This window comes from Pectinophora gossypiella, chromosome 14, assembly GCF_024362695.1.
Source record: "Pectinophora gossypiella chromosome 14, ilPecGoss1.1, whole genome shotgun sequence".
NCBI classification, from domain to species: domain Eukaryota; kingdom Metazoa; phylum Arthropoda; class Insecta; order Lepidoptera; family Gelechiidae; genus Pectinophora; species Pectinophora gossypiella.
This window is the reverse complement of record NC_065417.1, coordinates 13,615,244-13,635,038: the sequence shown is the minus strand read 5'-3', so window position 1 is coordinate 13,635,038 and position 19,795 is coordinate 13,615,244. Positions and strand designations below refer to the sequence as shown.

Genomic DNA, 19,795 nt, shown 5'->3' with positions numbered 1-19,795 from the left:
TCTAAACGCCGCTTTTTAACGCATATTCGTCTATTTCACCACTATTTTATAACAAAACCTAGTCTGTATAAGCGTAAAAAACGTACATTAAATAATGTCTAGGAAGCAATCGTTCGAGCAAAGCGTATTTTCAGAGAATTTCGTGAATGGAATCGAATTAGCCGGGGGGAGAGCGGGGGGCGGCGGCGCGGCCGGCGCGCGCGACCGGCGACCGCTACTCGGTATTCGCCGGCTCGCGTCTCCGTCAGTCGTGTTCACGGCGCCAACCCGATCGCACGCGCGGCTTCCATTTGACCGGCCGGCTCGCAAATAATGCAGTGTTTGAAAAACTCAATCGGAGGTCTCGGAAGAAGTACCGTATTTAATTTACACTGTATAACCAACCGCATATTCTCAGTGAGTGTTACGCAGTGTGTAAGGAAAAAACTTTGTCGAAGATTCTGAAGAATCTTGTGTAAAATTGTGTAATTCGCCGGCTGCGGCCGGATTGCGTTTTGCACAAACTTTTTGGTGAGTATTACATTTTTATATTTGCTAGTCCTTTTACAAGTAAATTCTTTGGTTTGTTGCACTTGGAATTTGTTAACATTAATAAAGTGGAGGTACTTGTAAATTCTTGGGTAGTTGGGGCGTTGCCGGTTGCCGGCAGGCAGACCGTAGTGTACCTACCTAATACACTTTTTCCGCGAATCGGCAGCGCCTAAATTCCTCACATTATTGACTATATGACTCGTAATAGCGTATTGTTAGCAATTTTCAAGGTACCTACCGCGATAAAATAACTTGCCGGTACTTCGATTTTTTCACACAATTAGGTAGTGTTTACTTGTACAGTGTTATAGTAGATACTTAAGTGTAATTGAAATGTTGAAGAAAATGTATGAAAAGTTGTTTAGAATCAATTTGTCAGTACCTATTGCACAACCAATATTTTCAGTTATGAAACGTTCTAAAGGTCGTAAGTCAGCTATACAATTAGTCTCGAAGTATAGTAGGTAGGTAGGTATAACACCTGTATTAATTTAGTTACGCAATGTTTCGAAAATAATATTTTCGTTGATACGCACATTTTTCTTGTTAAATAAAGTACAAATTGATAAATAAGTAAAGTAAATAAATTTACTTACTTTTTAAATAAAAACTCGTAAAAGTTCATGACAAAAAGTAAAGCCAGAAATAAAATATTTACCTATAACTAAAAAGGTCCTTAACTTTGGTTTAGGTATCTATAAATCTTTAACTTTTAGAGGTGACCAAGAAATTGAAAAAAAAAAACATGCAAAATCAATTAAGCATAGGTACCTATTAAAAGTATTGTCAAACTCTATTATTATTGTTTTTTGTTATTCTCTGTATTAGTTGTGAATTACAAAGTTATTTTCCTTGTGATATAGGTTCTAAAGGTATATTAATAAACGCTTAAGGTAAATTATTTACCACTTTACATTATTTTTAATTATATAATTTATATACATTATGACTTACCTATTTTGTTAATATTATTTCCTTAAGATTAACACAAAAATATCATCTGCCTAGAAATCTAATTAAAAAAGTAACTTAGGCATCATCTGTACTTATAAAATATTGATAAATATAAATTTTTAACACAAGTTAATTAAAAGTTTGTAGGTAGGTACCTAAAAAAAATGTTTGGAAACTTCAATTAATTATGAAAGTCTGATTACAACATTATCTGTGCCACGTTAAGTTTGTATATTAAATAAATTTGTGTAAAAAAAAAAGGTAATTAACTGAAAAAAGTCCTGAGGCAAAAATACCTAATTCGCAAATATGTAAGTAGGTAAATTACTAACATGGTAGGTAATCTCTAAGGGTCGCTTGAAAAAGTGGCAAAAAAAATGTTTTCTTTTTATCGTAAAAATGTAAAAATAGGGATTTTATTTATTTACTTAGCATGTCTTGTAATGCGAAAATTACGATATCGTGCTTAAAATTACTCATTACGAATTCGTATGACATCGATATTCTCTGAAAATTGCAAATAGCGGGAAAAAATACTGGCCATATCGCTATTGGTAAACAATCATTTCGCGCCATTCTCTCAGGTTGTAAACAAAAACAATTTTTGCGGAAACCTCTACTTACCTGACGCGCGCGAAAATTCCTAGAATTACAATAGTGATGAGCGCCCAGGTAGATTTACCGGAAAAAAATCCTTGGCAAAATTTTTATTGTTGTGAGACAAAAGTGGGATCTAGGACCAAGGCCAATGTACTCTTTAAAAACTCTTCGGATTCGCATCCAGACTTCAGTCTGGTTTGGTACTTCGTAGTGGACACTTCGTTTAGTTGTGCACTAGTGACTTTTGTTTGTAAATATAGGGGGTCAACAGCCTCTTGTAAAATAATCTAGTCCTATTTTTTGTTTTTAAACGGCAATTTTTACACATTTAGTTACTTGATTGGGGATCGTGAATGTGCGTGGATTTTGTTTTATAGACTTAGTGTGATTTTCGGAATACAGTGTCTTAGGTTTGTGAATTTATTTTGTATTTATTTAATTCAATTCTCAATTATTTATTATTAGGGACAACGAAAAACAATATTCATTCTTAAATAAATATTTCATTATAATAGAATACAAAATAAGTAACCATTTGTAAAAAAATAGTGAACCACATTTCGACAAAAATAAAAAAATAATATTTTGTTTCATATCTACCTATTCTACTTAATTAAAATATACCTATTTAAACCAGCCTACTTATTCAAAGCTGATTTAAAGTTGTAAATAAACTGCAATTCTACTTTTTCATTAAAGCATTACTTTTTTATATATATATTAATGCATAGCATTTACAATTTTTCCTAACAATTTATTTTACGCCCCTTCCATTTTGTGTTAGTAATATTACATTTCCTTTCTTAGAATTCTCTAACCGAATGGGTCATTCAATAATATGGAGCTCTCTGAGCCATTGATTAAAGATATTGTAAACAATTTTATACCATTCTCTGGTAATATTACATTGCTAATTTAAACTTGATCACTTTACTAATTACAATAATTTCTGTTGTTACAGACGGTGTGCGTTGATCCCATCGCGCGCATCGTCGTGTGATAAGTGGGCCCTGTGATATCGACGAGTTCGTCTTAGCTTTAAAACTAGTTAGTCTTAGAAATAATATTTAAAATGTCAGCGGCAATGGACGCCCAGATATTTCAATTCGACTTATGGGAGACTCTAGATGAGGAGTCGATGGAGCTGACACAGACGTCTGAATTCTGGAATCAAGTCCAATCTGAGGTCGAGAGGCTGGACTTGGTTCCGCCGGCCGACTCTCAAGAACTCCAAGAGAGTGATGTAGACTGGAGGATCATGGACGCGCCTGAAGAGCCACATAAGGAGAACATAGTCCATCACGATTGCATGTGGGCGGGGTCCTGCATCGATTCTGTGCACCCGAGCAACACATTTGTGCCGACAGATTTAATATCAACGACACCAGGACAGAGTTTGCTCCGGCGAGACATGTCCCCGGCTCGGCCAGAGACCCCGCCGTCCTTGGACGGGGACGAACCTCCACAGTTCCGTCACGCGGTGGACGTGGCTGGCACAGCACTTCGCCTCCTCAGAGATTCAGCCGCGGTTGCTGCTGATCACTCTTACACCCTCGCTCGGCAACAATTTGACAACCTTGGCGTACAAACACCTTCAGATTCCTGCGAATCAGGTTGGTACAGTATTTTATTTTACGAACTAAATTCTTCTAATGTGTTTAAGTACTTCCTACAATTACTACTTGGAATGTGTACTATTTGGATTAGAAAACCATCGTATTAGGAATTTCCAGTTAGATTTATCTTTTTCTGATAAAAGAATGAAACTCCAGGGAAGCCATTTCAATAATTACGTAGCTGATTAAAAATTTAAAGTGATCGTTTAAATATACGTAGAGCGACGTCTCGCTGATTTAAAATTCAAATCGTCGATGTCAGGGCCGCCTCGGCTTATTGGGAATTAGACACGATAAAACTGACACCAATTGGTCTTCAGAATTGACAGCATTAGGCATATTAGACGCAACTTTATTTCTGTTTTATTCGGCTGTCGTTATAATGCAAATTACAGGTTGTTTTTTGGCGGCAGCAAAAATTTTCTGCACCGGGTAAATTACTTCCAAGGAAAGTTTAAATTCAAAAAGTGCGTGTCAACTTTGATCTCTGGTCGGCGTTGCGTCTTGTGCGGGTATGTGTAGATGTTTCTTGAGTAGACGAACTTGGACCGGGATGGCGGCAGGACGCAAGCGCAGTGCGGTGAGTGCGCCGCGCGGGAAACTGCGCGTATCGACCGCTCGCGCGTCCCCCTCCGCGTCTAGACGCACCCGCGATTCTTCTCTTCCGGAACCTTCGCCCATTTGCGACCTTGAACGAACCTTCCTTAATGTCAAATTGCGCAATCTCTGTCCGACAACTCATCTCACGAGATCGACATTCCTAATTAGAATGCAGATTAACGTTGTTTTCAACACTTGTGTTGTGTGTTCATTGTAAGGGTCTATGTCTGTATCATGCCCTGTCTGTGTCCTGAGGTAGGACACAGGAGGTCGCTGGTCGTCGACCGAGACGTCCCGACCTTGACGCATCCTCCAGCTGCGAATTGACGCTTCCCGCCGCAACGACAGGGTTAACATTCGCTGCATTCATCAATAAAATGATCGATGCTCTTTGAATTAACTTCGAAATTTGGCTGGGATTAGAAACCGAGTCGCAGATATTAGTTTTAATTGTGAGCGCTTTAACGTACTGTTGACAAGAGCAAGTACTCGCTAGTTGTAAGTATTATATATTAGGTTAAGTGATGTTGTCTTGGCAGAATGTTAAGTTGTCTTTGTTTTTTCATACTAGTGTTTTTAAAAAAAATAAAAGTCAGTTTTGCTTCTGATCTCACTGTGTTTGTATTTTATATTGGCGACTTCGGAATAATCGAGGAATTATGGCTGTGAACATTTCAAATGTGGTATTTCCGGGACCGTTTAACCCAAAAACTGATAAGTGGTGTGATTATAAGGAACAATTGTTGTGTGCACTCGACGCCGCGGGCGTGGGTGAAGCTAACCTCAACAAAGGACGATCGCTATTCCTTGCTCAGTGCGGAAAAGATACATTTGCGTTAATTGCGTCGTTGTTAGTTCCTAAACGCCCCACGGAAGTGTCCCTAGAGGAGATCTTTATTGTTTTGGACCGATTTTATGAACCGGAGGTGAACGAAATACTACAGGCGGGAAAATTTTACAAACGTCAACAGTTACAAAATGAAAGCGTGCAGGATTTTGTGGCGGCTATAAGTTTAATAGGTTCGAAGTGTAATTTCATGGATTTGAAACGACAGTTGAGAGACCGTTTAGTGCTAGGGGTGCGGGACGATAGATTGAGGCGTGATTTGTTGAAAAAGAAGGATCTAACATACGAGATTGCGTTACAAACATGTCTAGACTATCAAGTGGTGTGTCCGGAGTTATACCCAGTGGCTGTAACTAACGCGTCAAAGCAAACTCCGTCCAATGTCACCGACTATCATGAACCAATGGACATTGGTAGTGTGAAAACAATGGGATGTAGTCGATGTGCGCGTGCACACAAGTCAGGCGAACGATGTCCCTTCGTAAAAGCGAAATGCTTCTATTGTAAGAAGTTTGGTCATATCGCTGCAGCTTGTAACCGGAAGCCGGGCAAGGTGCATCAGGTGGAGACAGAAGAAGACAGTGCTGACGCCTCAGCGGTGGTGGAGAACATGATGGGCATATATGTCTGCAGGGACCGTTACGTGCCGCCAATAACGACCGAGGTCACGATTGATGGAGCTGCAGTCATGATGGAAGTGGACTCGGGGGCTTCACGTACCATCATGTCAGAAGAGACATACAACAAGTTGTGGTCGTCACCCCCACCTCTGCGGCCAACTAATTTGAAACTGGTGACATGGACTCAAGATGTTTTAAAAGTAGTAGGACTGGCAGACGTACGTGTCTGGTTGGGAAATGTAGAAGCACAGTGCGAGCTGGTGGTGGTGTCAGGCAAAGGGCCAAACTTGCTGGGCCGGAATTGGTTCCAAGCATTAAATCTACAAGTGGCGGGACTATGCTGGTCAGAAGAAGAGATTGAACAGTACAAAATAGATTTCCCTGAAGTATTTAAGGAAGGGCTGGGTGAATACAAAGGCCCGAAAGTATCACTGCATATACGGCCAGATGCAAAACCACGCTTTATGAAAGCTCGACCAGTGCCGTACCCTCTGAGGAAAAAGGTGACAGACGAACTCAGAAGGATGGAGGAAGAGGGAGTATTGACACCAATCAGATATTCAGAGTGGGCATCACCCGTAACGCCGCGCATGAAAGAGGATGGCTCGGTACGCATCTGCGGGGATTATCGGTCGACGGTGAATGCTGCGATTGATACCGACATCTACCCGCTGCCGACACCAGTCGAGGCATTTGTAAATCTTAGCGGAGGTAGAATATTCAGCAAGCTGGACCTGAAACATGCATATACACAGATGAAAGTGGATGAGGAAACAGCGATGTTGCTGACACTGAACACGACGATTGGCTTAATGAGAGTGAACCGCCTAGCTTTTGGGGTGAGTGCGGCCCCTGCGATTTTCCAACGCATCATGTCCTCTGCCCTTGCGGGAATGAAGGGAGTCGCGTGCCTGCTAGATGATATCGCGATAACTGGAGCTACAATGGAAGAACACGATCGACGGTTGAGGGAAGTTCTACAGAAACTGCAGGATATGGGACTACGGCTAAATATGAAAAAATGCGTATTCGCAGCAAATAGTATCGCATTTCTAGGCCATATGATTGATGCGGAGGGCGTCCACCCGTCACCGATGAAAGTCAAGGAGATAAAGGAGAAACCAGCTCCGACGAACAGAGAGACGTTGCGTGCTTTCTTAGGGTTATACAATTACTATGAAAAATTTTTACCAGACAAAAGCACCATACTAGAGCCATTGTACAGATTGCTGGAATCAAAAAGGGAATGGACTTGGAAGGAAAAGGAGCAGGAAGCATTCGAAGAGGCAAAACGCTTACTATCGTCGGACCTCACATTAGTAGGATACGATCTACAGAAAGAACTTCTTCTGATTTGTGATTCATCTGAGTATGGACTGGGAGCGATAATTGCACATGTGATGGAAGACGGATCGGAGCGTCCGGTGATGATGGCCTCACGCACATTGCAAGCCCATGAGAGGCGCTATGGGCAAATAGATAAGGAGGCCCTTGCAATTATATTCGGATTGACGAAATTTCATGAATTCTTGTCTGGTCGGAAATTTTGTATAGTGACAGATCACAAGCCCTTGGTTGGGTTATTCAACCCAGCGAAACCCATACCAGAACAGATTACACCAAGAATGTTACGCTGGTCATTGAAACTCGCTTCGTATGACTATACAATAAAATATAGACCAGGGAAGCTGATCGGCAATGCAGACGCATTAAGCAGATGGACCGCCGCAGATACGGCGAGCGTGAAGGAAGAGGCACTGCGAGAAGTAATGCTGCTGGAGGAACAACCCACAGGTTGGAATCTGGATGCGGTTAGAATTGCAGAAGAGACTAGAAAGGACCCGGTTTTGCAAAGAGTGATGTTCCACGTGATACATGGTTGGCCACGGAAGAACACAGATCCAGACCTGCAGGCTTTTTGGGCCCGACGAGAGGCTCTTTCACACAATAAAGAATGCTTATTGTGGTGCAATAGAGTCGTGGTACCCTCGGCCATAAAAGAAGAGGTGTTAAAAATTTTACATGTTCCACATGCTGGGATAGTCCAGACGAAAATGTATGCCAGAGGGTATGTATGGTGGGTGAACATTGATCGGGATATAGAAAACTTGGTCGCTGGGTGTGAACAGTGCCAAGAAGTACGTAATAACCCACCAAAAGACCCGCAGATTTGGATTACTGCAGATAAGCCATGGAGCCGTGTCCACATAGATTTCGCTGGGCCCTTTGAAGGCAAGACATTCTTAGTCTTGATAGACAGTTATAGCAAATGGTTTGAAGCCGAGATAGTCCAAACAATGAGCAGTAGCACAGTGGTAACGGTACTCAGGAAAATTTTTACTGCACAAGGATTACCAGATGTGATTGTCTCGGATAATGGCAGAGCATTCACATCCGAGGAGTTCAACATGTTCCTGAAAAAGAATGGAATTAAGCACCTATATTCTCCGCCATATCACCCGGCGACAAATGGTCAAATAGAACGAGCGATCCAGACTTTTAAAAATAAGATGAAGAAGCTGACGCCTTTGAATTTACAGTGGCAGGAGAAGCTCTGTAAGGTGTTATTCTATTTAAGAACTGTCCCAAATAGTGCGACGAATAAAACCCCTGCAGAAGTATTGAATGGACGCAAATATAGGACGGCAGTGTCAGCCCTGCACCCAGATTCAATGCCCAGTCAAGCAGACCAGCAGCGCGAGGCGGCGTCGCGGCGCCGACCGGCGCGTAGCTTCAGTGTAGGACAACCGGTGCTGATACATATGTACGGGCCGGGGGAGAAATGGCTCAGGGCCACAGTAACAACTGTGGAAGGACCTACCACCTATAGGGTGAGGACGGAAGATGGAGAGCTGCATCGTCGACATGCAGACCAAATGTTAAATAGACCGGCGAGGCGAACTACTGATAATGACAACAACAACTCGGATGAGTCACAAGATCCTCCCATAGTGCTCCCTCCCCCTGAACTATGGCGTGACATGATTGGGATACCTGATGAGTGATTTGAAGTAGGAAATGGCAAGTAAGGGTCTTGGTTGTGATGATAATTTAGAATTTTGTTTATTTTTCATGAAAATTATGATTGTTACGTTTAATTAAGAAAGAGTCTGTAATCTAAGAGTAAATTAGTTAGAGGCATATTTAATTTTGTGAAAACCATTGATAATGAGAGAGAGGTATATTATATATTAGGTTAAGTGATGTTGTCTTGGCAGAATGTTAAGTTGTCTTTGTTTTTTCATACTAGTGTTTTTAAAAAAAATAAAAGTCAGTTTTGCTTCTGATCTCACTGTGTTTGTATTTTATAGTAAGTATAAAGGCTAATAAGTTATTTGTCCATCAATGCAACTTTATAAACAGGGACGTGCGTAACTTTCGTACAATGTTACATTTATCACTTTGCATTTGTAACTTGCATCGATAGCAATGGGTAAGGTCGCGATGGGCATAATAATTATGTATTAAAACTGTCTGTTTACGTATTAACTTGTTCCGCGGCTTTTGTTCAAATAAACACACTGCCGGAAAAATAAACTAATTGAAAATCGTCTGGTTCTATTAAATTCCATGTTAAAAATAAAGAAAAACGGGGTTTACAGTTGGTGTTCGGCTATCTCGCCGCGTCTAGTCCGTTACTCGTATAAGAATGCAGCGGAATGAAATGGAATCTCATTGAAGTGGAGCTCACTAGGCCTGTTAGACCGGTTTGCCCTGCGGTACTCCCATGTCTAGCCCGGCCGGATGACAATTTGATAGACAGCATCTCAATAATCGTGATAAAGTATCACTATGAAACGTTTTCTTTCAGCTAACAAATGTAATTTAATCAAAACCGTCGATAAAACTTTATATTTCAAGTGTGTGGTAGTAATCTTACCTTTTTTTAATCGGAATCGACATCGATTTGAAATGGTGCGTGTCGCATCACTAGAGACGAGCGCGGTAAAAATTTACGATGTACTCGGACGCATGCGCGGCTTAATCGCTGCGTACACTACGCGACTTACGTTACACCGCGGTCAAAGTTTTCACATTTTCGCGCCAATTTTCTTTGTCGCTGGCCTTAACTTAGTCGTAGCCATTCTTGTCAAGTCTGTTTTATCGTAAAAATTCCAGCGTGGCCTATTTGCCTACAACCTGCCGCTTGACAACCGCTCGTCGTATCGGACATTCTTTGCCAGATTTTTTATGTTTTGATTTCAGAATGTATCTTTAGCGATTATAACGCAGTGTAATTATTTTTAAACGTCTGTGGACTTAATAGAATGCCATAACATTAGCCACTGGGTGGTTTTGACCTGTTTTATTTTGTTAGACGGTCGGGCCATGATGTATGGTATCTAAAACTCGGTTAACGGGGCCAGTGGTTACGAATTGTGAGTTTCTATAAAGGCAATTTAGGGCAACGAGATCCGGTTCTGCGGGCCCTAAACACCTCAGTATCAATCAGAGAACCAAGGCTGCGTACCAGTCAGGCGTACATTCCTAAGTAGCCCTAACTATATTTGGATTGTGAAAGATTTAGTTGGATATTAATACAGCACTTATGTGTTGCCAGTTGATTTCGCTAAAGGACACCAATCAATCACCCAGCAACATTTTATTTTAAAACACGAAGTTGAAATGTTATCTGTTGAAATAAGCCTAAATAACCAACTTATAACTGTACGCAATGTGCGATAAAACTTAACATTAGTCACGTGTCATTAAAATATTTAAATTTATGGCAACTTAATATTTTACGATACGGATACAAAAGAAAATGTCCTTCAATGCCGATTTAAGGTACATTACAACAATGTTAAATTATAATTTATTTCACCTGACCAAACATTTGATAGGTACATATGGATTTGAACAACTGTTACTACGGAATTTACTTCAATGCCTTTACCTACTTTATTGAGTTACTAAGCGTAATAAATAGCTGCAGGTCCATAGTTGAAGCAATTTTCTCGGTTTCGTTTGGGTCTTAATTTGTGACCTACTAAGGAGACGCTTAGTCTCAAAGTCGGCCTCTAGATATTTGCTTAGACCTTTCGACATTACTGGTCACTTCCATAATTAATAAACATGTTTGTTATGACGTCTTATTCATTTGAACTGATACTATCCAGACAGTATTTCATTGTCGATTCGGTCCCTGATTTATTCCACTCTCGACCTTTATATCTCATCAATTAGAAATGGTAAATTCATTCAAGGTTACGGACGATACAGGAGATTGAATGTCAAATGATGAAAATGTGCTAAGCAGTACTATGAATGCTGACTTTAGAGCCTCTTAATCGAGACAAACTTGAAACAATTAAACAAATAGTGGAATAATTGATTAATAATTCGGCTGATTTTTATTAAAACATGTCTCCTATTCCAGTAGCGCCATCTGGAGTGAAACTTTTGCTCTGTATTAATTATAAATTGTCGGGTATGTAACCTGTCATACGGGCGATTTACGCATATACTTTTAATCAAAGCGTGTCACACGTTTTATACGCTATCGCAAATCGTACAATGTTGGGCAGTAGAGACGACCTTGCCGTTATCGGAATATGCAGATATTTAAAACGATCACGTGGACCGCAACTTATGTATAAAATACGATAGTGAGTTCTGTTTATTTGGCTTTTACTCAAAGGTTTTTTATTTATTTAGAGTTATTCAGTATTTAAACGTGAGCTAGGCATGTATAATACCTACCTAAGTTATAGCGGAACTGATTTAAAAGCGACTTTCGTATACTTTCCGAGCCGTTAAAAACTGTGTCTACATTTGACAGCTGTCATATCTGTCAGATTATCGCGCGTCGAGAATTCAAAGATTGATAGTCCCCAAATTAAACTGACTACTAGATGTAAAGATTTGTCTGTACGATCAAACTGTGAATTTATCAATAGTGAAGATCGTAATACTTGTAATATGACAAGTAATAAAATATTTCGCAATTTATTGCGATATACGCGGGGACATGATACGTACTTCGCATGCCGTCTTGGCCTCTCGCAGCCTTCACCAGTTATCAATGGCGATAACAACAATGTGACATCGTAACATAAATTTGTATTGTCTTATCATGAAAAAAAAAACCTTATGACAACTGATAAAACGGCGGCAACTAGATACCGAAATTGCTTCTTGATCTCTGGGTCGACGCGCGAATTGTGATAATTTGGTTAACTCAATTCTGATACGTCGTTCGCAACACGTGTAACATACCTACGTCATTCCAAATTAACAACGTTTTTAATTTTAAACTAAGAATCGTAGGCAATTGCCCGCTAATAAAGGACAGGGATTACAATTTCTTTAAAAGGTACCTACTCATTCTGTTTCCAAGCACAAGTTGACCTGAATCAAGTTATATCACTCACTCATTCACTTGCCGCACGTATAAAAATTTGCATTAAAACGAATAAAATATCAAGTTTTTTAGAACCGTCGCGAATGGGCGTGTGGATTGGCAAAGTAACCAATATATTCCATGACGCAGTAATATAGCTCATTTCAATGCTAACAATACCGGAAATATTGCCTTAATTTGTCGTTTAGATGATCAAACGATTGACATTTGTCAAACAACCAATCCTATTCATGTGTATTTTAAGAAGATGTCGCCTCTTAAACTAATTAGGGTACGGGTTTGATGAATATATTAGTGAATTTATTATAATTACCAATACGTACACGTGATACTCGAACCATTTAAATTCATTATTAATATGATATTCTCGTGAATGGGATTACAAAAATCCAAATCACATTAACGTTTGCGCTGTCAGAAAATTTAATAACTTTTTAAAACTGTCTCAAAATAAATATCGATCCGCAAGTCATTATTCGCTTACTCAAACGTGTGAGTATTTAGCGAACATTATTCGGTTTATTAATACCTCCAATTTGCCAATCAAATTGCGTCATTTTTTTAAGCGCGCCCATGAACTTCCGCGTGAACTTTATCAAGGTCAATCGATCGACGTCTATGGCTTACGCATCACTAGTAATAACCGGGTTTATTTTAGCGGAGTGAATCTCGAGTGGTACGCACTAACGTAGGTACGCCAGATGACCGACTTTTCGCCATTGCGCAATGCCTACAGAAATATATCAGCCACTCGGTTACTTAGCAACAGCCTGATCGCCTTATCACAACATATAATAAGCCCACCGAATGATTAGATTCGTAACGGATACCGTTCATAAACGTAATATTATAAAGTGTTGTTCGTTAAACGGTCACAATTTTGATCCGAAAGCGTCGTATCGTAAAGGAAGTACTAGTGGTTCATAAGTTGAAATATAAACGCTAATTAGTAAATGTAAGGCCCAGCGGTTTCCGTTTCGGGCTCCGTGGGATAATAAGAAAGTTAATGATAAAAATTATAAGCACCTTCTCGTACTAGCACGGCTCGTATTCGAGCTAATTAGCATCCATACACAATACAGGCTGTTGCCTTAAATAAATATATAATCTAGATACTGAGATAAAGAAAATATAAAGTAGGTACCTACATTTTCAAGGCCATAATAAAATTTTGAATTATCATTTGTGATATCGAGGAAATCCCTTTAGACAACTTTTTATCTTAAATAACGCGCAATAAGTTGAGTACGATTCTGAATTGGTATAGATAAAAGTGGCTTCTCGATCCTTTTGCGTAGCTTTTTTTGGTTTCTGATTTAAAAAAAAAGTAGTTGCGCACTGTATAAGATGGCGTGCGCCGCGCGCTCGTCACGATAATTTTTAATTATCGTGCTCAAATGCCAGTGAACTTGGCCTCACAGCCGTAGCCGGCCAAGCATGCGCGGCCCCCACCTTAACAGGTCACACTTGACGACACTATTCCACAATTCATTTTTGAATTACGAACACTTATTTTGTCGCCTGTTGCCTTCGCCTCTTCGCCTATTGCTTAATGTGTGTATGTTTTTCTATTTTCAATAAAAGGTTTTTAGAATTAACTTCTACATTGTAAACGGACAATAAAGAATTCAAAGAAAATGACGGACGGAGAAACCGGGACGTTCTTTCGACGAATAACTTATCAAAACCGGCGTTAAAATACTAAGTTATTAGTCAGGATGTTACATTAATAGTAAACTAGTAAGCAATTAAGTGTGCGAATCTATGACTCATTGTGATTCTCACGGTGAGGCTTACACTACCTAGAAGTTATGAGTAATCAAGTCTGGGGAGATGTATCTTTGTTTGTCTGCTGTTCAAGCACCTGTAGCCGGTTTTAATACGCATGCATTTCTCTATCGTTTTGTAGACGAAACTTTTTTAATACAGCTACAAGTAAGGCGAGTCGAGAACGATTGCATTTTTTGCCGTCAGTCGTTCCGTCGAACAATAAGAAACGGATTATCTGTGGTATCGTTTAAAATTGGAACGGCGGCGGATCTGAGAATCTCGTCTCGAGTGATGGGGATATAATAGATATGCACTAGACCGAGGCCCGGCGGCGCGGCGCGACAATACCGCCGTATCGTTTACACACTGAAACAAATACTCTCTCGTGACCGTTAATCGCGGCGGGCGCCAGAGTGAAAATCGTCTCGTGGAAATCGGCTCCGGCCCTACACAATAGTCCAGCCGCTAGCCGTCGTGCGCCCACGTCTCGCTCGACCTTTATTTGACGACAGGCGCCGCGCGAATCCTGCCCGAATTAGATCGACGCATACCCACGATAAGCTACCGCGTAACTATGCGGAAATCAAATAAAAAGATTGCGTTGGTGTGCAAATTTATCGTCGCTCAGGTCGATAATGTGTCTGAAACCTTATTTTTGTTCCTCTAAACTACGCCGTTTAAATAACTATTCGTTATTTCACGAATGACCCTGACTCGCGTTTCGTAATCGAACAGCTGCCCACATAACCTGTTTCTATTTCCAGTGCTTAAGTTCCGTGAGATGTAATTGATAATTCCGCTTTGTTGCTGGCTATTGGTGAAATGCACTCGTCGTTGACGAGGCCTTTAGCCACAATGAACTGCTGACATAATTATTTGTTGGTGTAACCGGATCATATGATCGCATGCGACTGTTTCCGCGAAACATGCGCTACGACGTAAACACATCGCGGACAAAGGTCCACATCCGCGGCGTTATACACGTGCAACGCGATCGCGAACCCGACTCTAGCTCATTCAAGAACTGCATAGTCGACTTAGCGCCCTCAGCAATCGTTCCGCCGTATTGCATTCCTTGCAAAACGTAGCGGAATCCAGGCCGTTTCCGCAGCACGGCTCGCATTACATAAAAATAGTAATTCCCCAGCAAATTATATATTTAAGTCCTAACCTGCTCATTTGGGAACCCTACGCCCCATGGCTTTGGCTCTAGAAAAAGCAGGAAGATTAAAGGGAGACGCTCCGTATTGCGGCAGTCACGGTTGACGCCATGCAACTCCGTACGTTTCCCACAACTTTACTTTGAGTAGCAACAGCCACACCTTGACCGATAGCGCGGTTTCGAACGGCTTAGTAATGTTGCGGCCATACCGGTCGGACGGGAGTTAGGTAATAAGCCGAGCGGCATATCAATTTCATTGGAAAATGTTGCTGGTCGGCGTTATCGGAGCGGTCGCGTGACAGCTAATTTCGAGGCGCTTTGTTAAATGGTAGCAGCGGCCGGAAAGCGTGTCCGCCGGTTGATAATCCGGAGTCCATTGAGTGCGGACGCTGCGGCAGCGCCGCGCGCACGCGCTCTCGTTTTGGCGCGAATGGCGCGCCGTGACGTCAGGCGTCGGGATCGATGGCGGCAGACGCTGCGGTAGTACGCCGGGGTCGTCGCCCTGCCCCCTCCGGCCACCCCACGCGCCCACCTGACTACTGCAGTCGCATCCCGCCGTCGTGCGGCTAGATCTACTCGTACTATACATGCTACGACAATCACCGCCCGCCTTTATGGTGATGCTGACGTAATGAGCGCCGGCGGAATGAATGAAAATATTTGACGAATTTACAACTTATGCGGGCTGCGTTTTCTAAATGTAGGATAGCTCTACTTACCGGTACTTACGTACTTATCGGTGTCAGCTGTGTGCATCAGAATTCTTTTCTAACCTGTTTCTCCATTGTTGCAGAGGAAGAAATTGACGTGGTATCTCTGGGCACGACGACACAGCAACCGCTAACGCCCGCGGCCCACGTGCGCACGGAGTCCCTGCCGCGTACGCCGTCAGCACAGGAGCGCCAGCACATCCAGCGCACTATCACCACGGCCATCTCCCCGCGGCCGGCCGCCCGCAAGCGCCTGGTGCCGCCGCCCTCCCTCGTGCAGTCCTCCAGCTCGCGCCGCCGCACGCGTGGCCCCGGCCGCCGCGGCCGCCGCTCCAACACCGACACCGACTCCGAAGCAGAGTCTCCCGAGATCGAACGCCGCTCGATTCACAACGATATGGAGCGCCTCAGACGTATCGGCCTCAAAAACCTTTTCGATGAACTCAAAAAACAAATTCCCGCGACCAGAGACAAGGAGCGCGCGCCCAAAGTAGTGATCCTGAGGGAGGCCGCCGCCCTGTGCCGCAAGTTGCGCGACGAGGAGATCGAGCGCGAGCACCTCAAGAAGCAGCAGAACAAACTGGCCACTAAGTTGAAAAAGCTCCGTACGGTACTGGCGCGCAACCGCCCGTACTGAGCCGCCGGATCCGCGTGATTGGTAATTGTTATGTTCCGAGAGAGGAACTCCCTAACCTACTCGACGTCGCACTTGTAATAGTTATACTCTAAGTCGCTTCCGAACGTTTAGTGAACGTTTGACGGTACGTCAATTCGTACGTCTACGAAGAGAACGATCAAAGTTGATACCGCCTTCCTTCGTGGTCGTATCGAGTTGCCGAGCCAGGTCTTTCAAAGTGCTCTCAGTCGGCAGGTTAATATTTCAATTTGAAAAGTCAGCTTTTACGGCTTACTCTGCTTCTGTGGGTATGTAGTTGTACTAGTAGGGGTGTAGTTGAAGCAATAACGTGGGTTTGTTTTGCTCAAGCGATATTTTGCAGTGCCAAAGTGAGCCATAAAGCTGTTTTAACGATAAAAAATCCTAGGTCTTCAGTAAAATATCTTAATAGTTACAGACTGCTTCGTGAACTAGTAGACTGGTTATACCTCTGAAAAAGTTTTTGAATTATCATTAAAGTATTCATAGTTGACAAACCGCGTACAGATTTACTCCCTGTTGACAAATGAAAAAATATGACATTTATGTATTGTTTTGAAAGGTAATGAAGATTTTTTACTGGACCTTCCCTGAACGAGTTTGTCAATGCTGTAAATATAAGAGGGGAGCGAGGGTAGTCCTGAATTTATTAATTAGTTGGCTGATATGGCTGTTGATGGTTTTATGGAATGTTCTGGAATGTTGGCCCCTATATATGTTTTCGGCCCGATTCGGTGGATTTTCTATTTTAATCCCGTCTTACGTACATAATCGCAAGACCGGGGTAGTGATATACAACATTGTTTTAACTTGATATTATTATAAGTTTAAACTACATTTTATAGGTTAGTTCGCTTACGGTTTTTTGTAGTGTTTTGTTTTTTTTTTTGTAAAATTTAACACTAATGTTTTTTTTACATATAGTCGCGCAATTAACTTGTTTCACTATTTTAACTTGAGAATTTTTCGACATATTGGACCAGTTTTTAAACAGAATATTGTAACCATAATGTACAATAATACATTGCACGGACAGCTTACACTTATCATATTGTCTAATATGTAAATTTTGTCATGTACAATGGACCTTTTCTTAGAATGCGCGGGCGAATGGCGGGAACTCTCAGTTTGTTTTTTCGAGTTTGGATCGAGTTCAAAAGTAAAAAGTTTTACACGCCACAGCGACCGTGTCGCCTTCTCATTCTAGGAAAGGATAGTATGCACTTACATATTTGTATGAATATTGCATATATCGTTACGTCGCTTAGTGTAATATATTTTTTAATTTATTCGCCTCTTGGGAATAAAATGGACGCAAATTAAGATGATTTATTATAATAAAATTACACACATGTAAAATTAAATGTCCAGTTGACGTACTAAATACAGTGAAAATAAAATAAAATCTCAGTGACTGAAATAGTGTCTGATTATAAATAGACTGTGTATTTTGATAACAACATCAAAATCTATAGAATCAAAATAGCCTTAAAAGGTTAATAAAAAAAAATAACCACGAAATAGTTCCTCATAGTACCTACTAATAGTAAATTTTGCATTTTCTTTATTATATTTTTTAATGCAGTAAGTTAGTGATGTACTCGCGATAGTTCGTAACGTTGATATTTGAAGCCTGACCAAAAAGAACGTACCCATGTGTTGGAAAGAAAAAATGCAATCTCAAATAAATTTTAAAAGTCGATATCTCCATTGCAGATTTTTGATCAGGCTTTCACATAGAGGTTGATGTTTTATCAAGCACATGGTCAACAGTTTCGTACGTTCGAAGGCTTTAATTGTGTGCGGAATGTGCCTTGCTATGTACATATACATATAGATAATTAGGTTTACTTTATACTCGAATTAGTTGCAAGAAATATTTTTTTGTGAGAAATATTATGTAGGGATAGCGTTGTTCTAAGTAGCGGTACACATGGAGTTTTATAGATATCGTGTTAAAGATTCGCAGTTTATCTTCCACTAGGCGTAACATGTACATAATAGGAATAGGACATAGGTGTATGTCAACTTTTTTATAAACGAGTTTTTTTCTAGTAATTGTTTAGTTTTTCTTAACTGGAGAGTTACGAATTCTCGAATTTTGTACCTGCATTTAATTTTTTTGTTAATCTTATCTTGACATAAATAATAAAGATAAATAATGATTTAGTTATCCAAAAGTGAAATTGGTTTCTTATTGTGATTAAAATTGAAAGGATTTCACGTAAGAAAAAGTCAGTAGGTAACGGTTATTATGTAAGGGATGACAGCTTTATACTCTAGACAGATCGAGGTAAAAGTAAAGGAAAAATATTCAGCACATAATCTGACAAGGCACATTTCCACCACTGCCAAATGCAAAATAAATGCAAAAAAGTTTTTTACATAGCAATTTGTTTTGTAAATTTTTATAAATAAGGTCGGGATGATTAATTAAGTCATGTTATAGTTTGATTTTTATTATTTTTTCTTTGTATAGTATCCGTATTGTAAGAGTAACACCCAGCCGCCGCCGATGGTGTGGGACCAGTCGAAGGTTGAATGTTTTACTAGTTCGATTGGTATATTGTATTGTGTGCATGCGAAGGGCGCGGCGGCGGCTGCGCGGGCGCCGCCACAGAGACTGTAGGGCGCAACATAGATTCCGCCTAATATTAATATTGCCCTCTGCAATCTTTGAAGCGGCGTTAAAAGGACATGTGTACTTACCACGTCTATTTTTTGGATACTATTATTATGAGAAGAAAGTTTTTGGTTTTTGTTCCTTAATTATTGTATCGAAAACATTAAGATAATCATTAAATATAAATAAAGTATGAAGTCGTTTCCAGGCAGAGCTATGAAGCAGTTGGCTAGTTGATTGTGATTTATATAGTTTTCGGTGTAAACGGGGGTTCGGCTTATAAATTAGTGTTTGATTCTGTGATTATAACGTACCTCTAAGGTATTGAGGGGGAATGTTTCGAAAACTCTGGCTGGTACGACTTAAAAAAAAAAACTGATGTTTTTAATTTTATTTATCCTTATCCCTAACACACCTACTACACTGTACCAACACACACAGACAAAATAGTTTAAAAAAATATAAAAATAAAATTCCTGCAACTTTTTTTGAATCAGGTAGTGAGATAAATACTAAAGCCAGTTTTTTATCTGATAAATACAAATATTCTTTATTGCATTTTACACACAACACAATTTAGAATCTGCACAATAATCTAGTTCCTATCTAGAAATTCGTAGGTACTACTTCCATAATAGCATAGAATAAGGAATAATACTACAGTGATAGTTAAATAAATGGTACTAGTAAAATCTATGTACCAATGTATATAGATTTCATAATTAATATTATGGTTGTAATTT

The 19,795-nt window shown here is 40.5% G+C and overlaps 1 protein-coding gene across 2 annotated transcripts; it reads left to right on the top strand.

Moving 5' to 3' along the window:
- Positions 1-238: 238 nt before the first annotated feature.
- LOC126372780 (myc proto-oncogene protein) lies at positions 239-19,411 on the top strand. 2 transcript variants are annotated; one of them, XM_050018666.1, is made up of 3 exons: positions 239-510; positions 3,047-3,698; positions 15,858-19,411. In XM_050018666.1, the coding sequence occupies exons 2-3, from the start codon at positions 3,158-3,160 to the stop codon at positions 16,409-16,411; spliced, it is 1,095 nt and encodes a 364-aa protein (XP_049874623.1). In that variant the 5' UTR covers positions 239-510; positions 3,047-3,157; the 3' UTR covers positions 16,412-19,411. The 2 variants fall into 2 exon arrangements, with proteins under 2 accessions (XP_049874623.1, XP_049874624.1); XM_050018667.1 differs by lacking the exon at positions 239-510 and adding an exon at positions 2,284-2,495.
- Positions 19,412-19,795: the final 384 nt, after the last annotated feature.

Coding starts and splice junctions, on each gene's coding strand:
- LOC126372780 (XM_050018666.1), top strand. CDS start 3,158: ATGTCAGCGGCAATGGACGCCCAGATATTTCAATTCGACTTATGGGAG. Junction 3,699..15,857: donor TTCAGATTCCTGCGAATCAG/GTTGGTACAGTA, acceptor CCATTGTTGCAG/AGGAAGAAATTGACGTGGTA.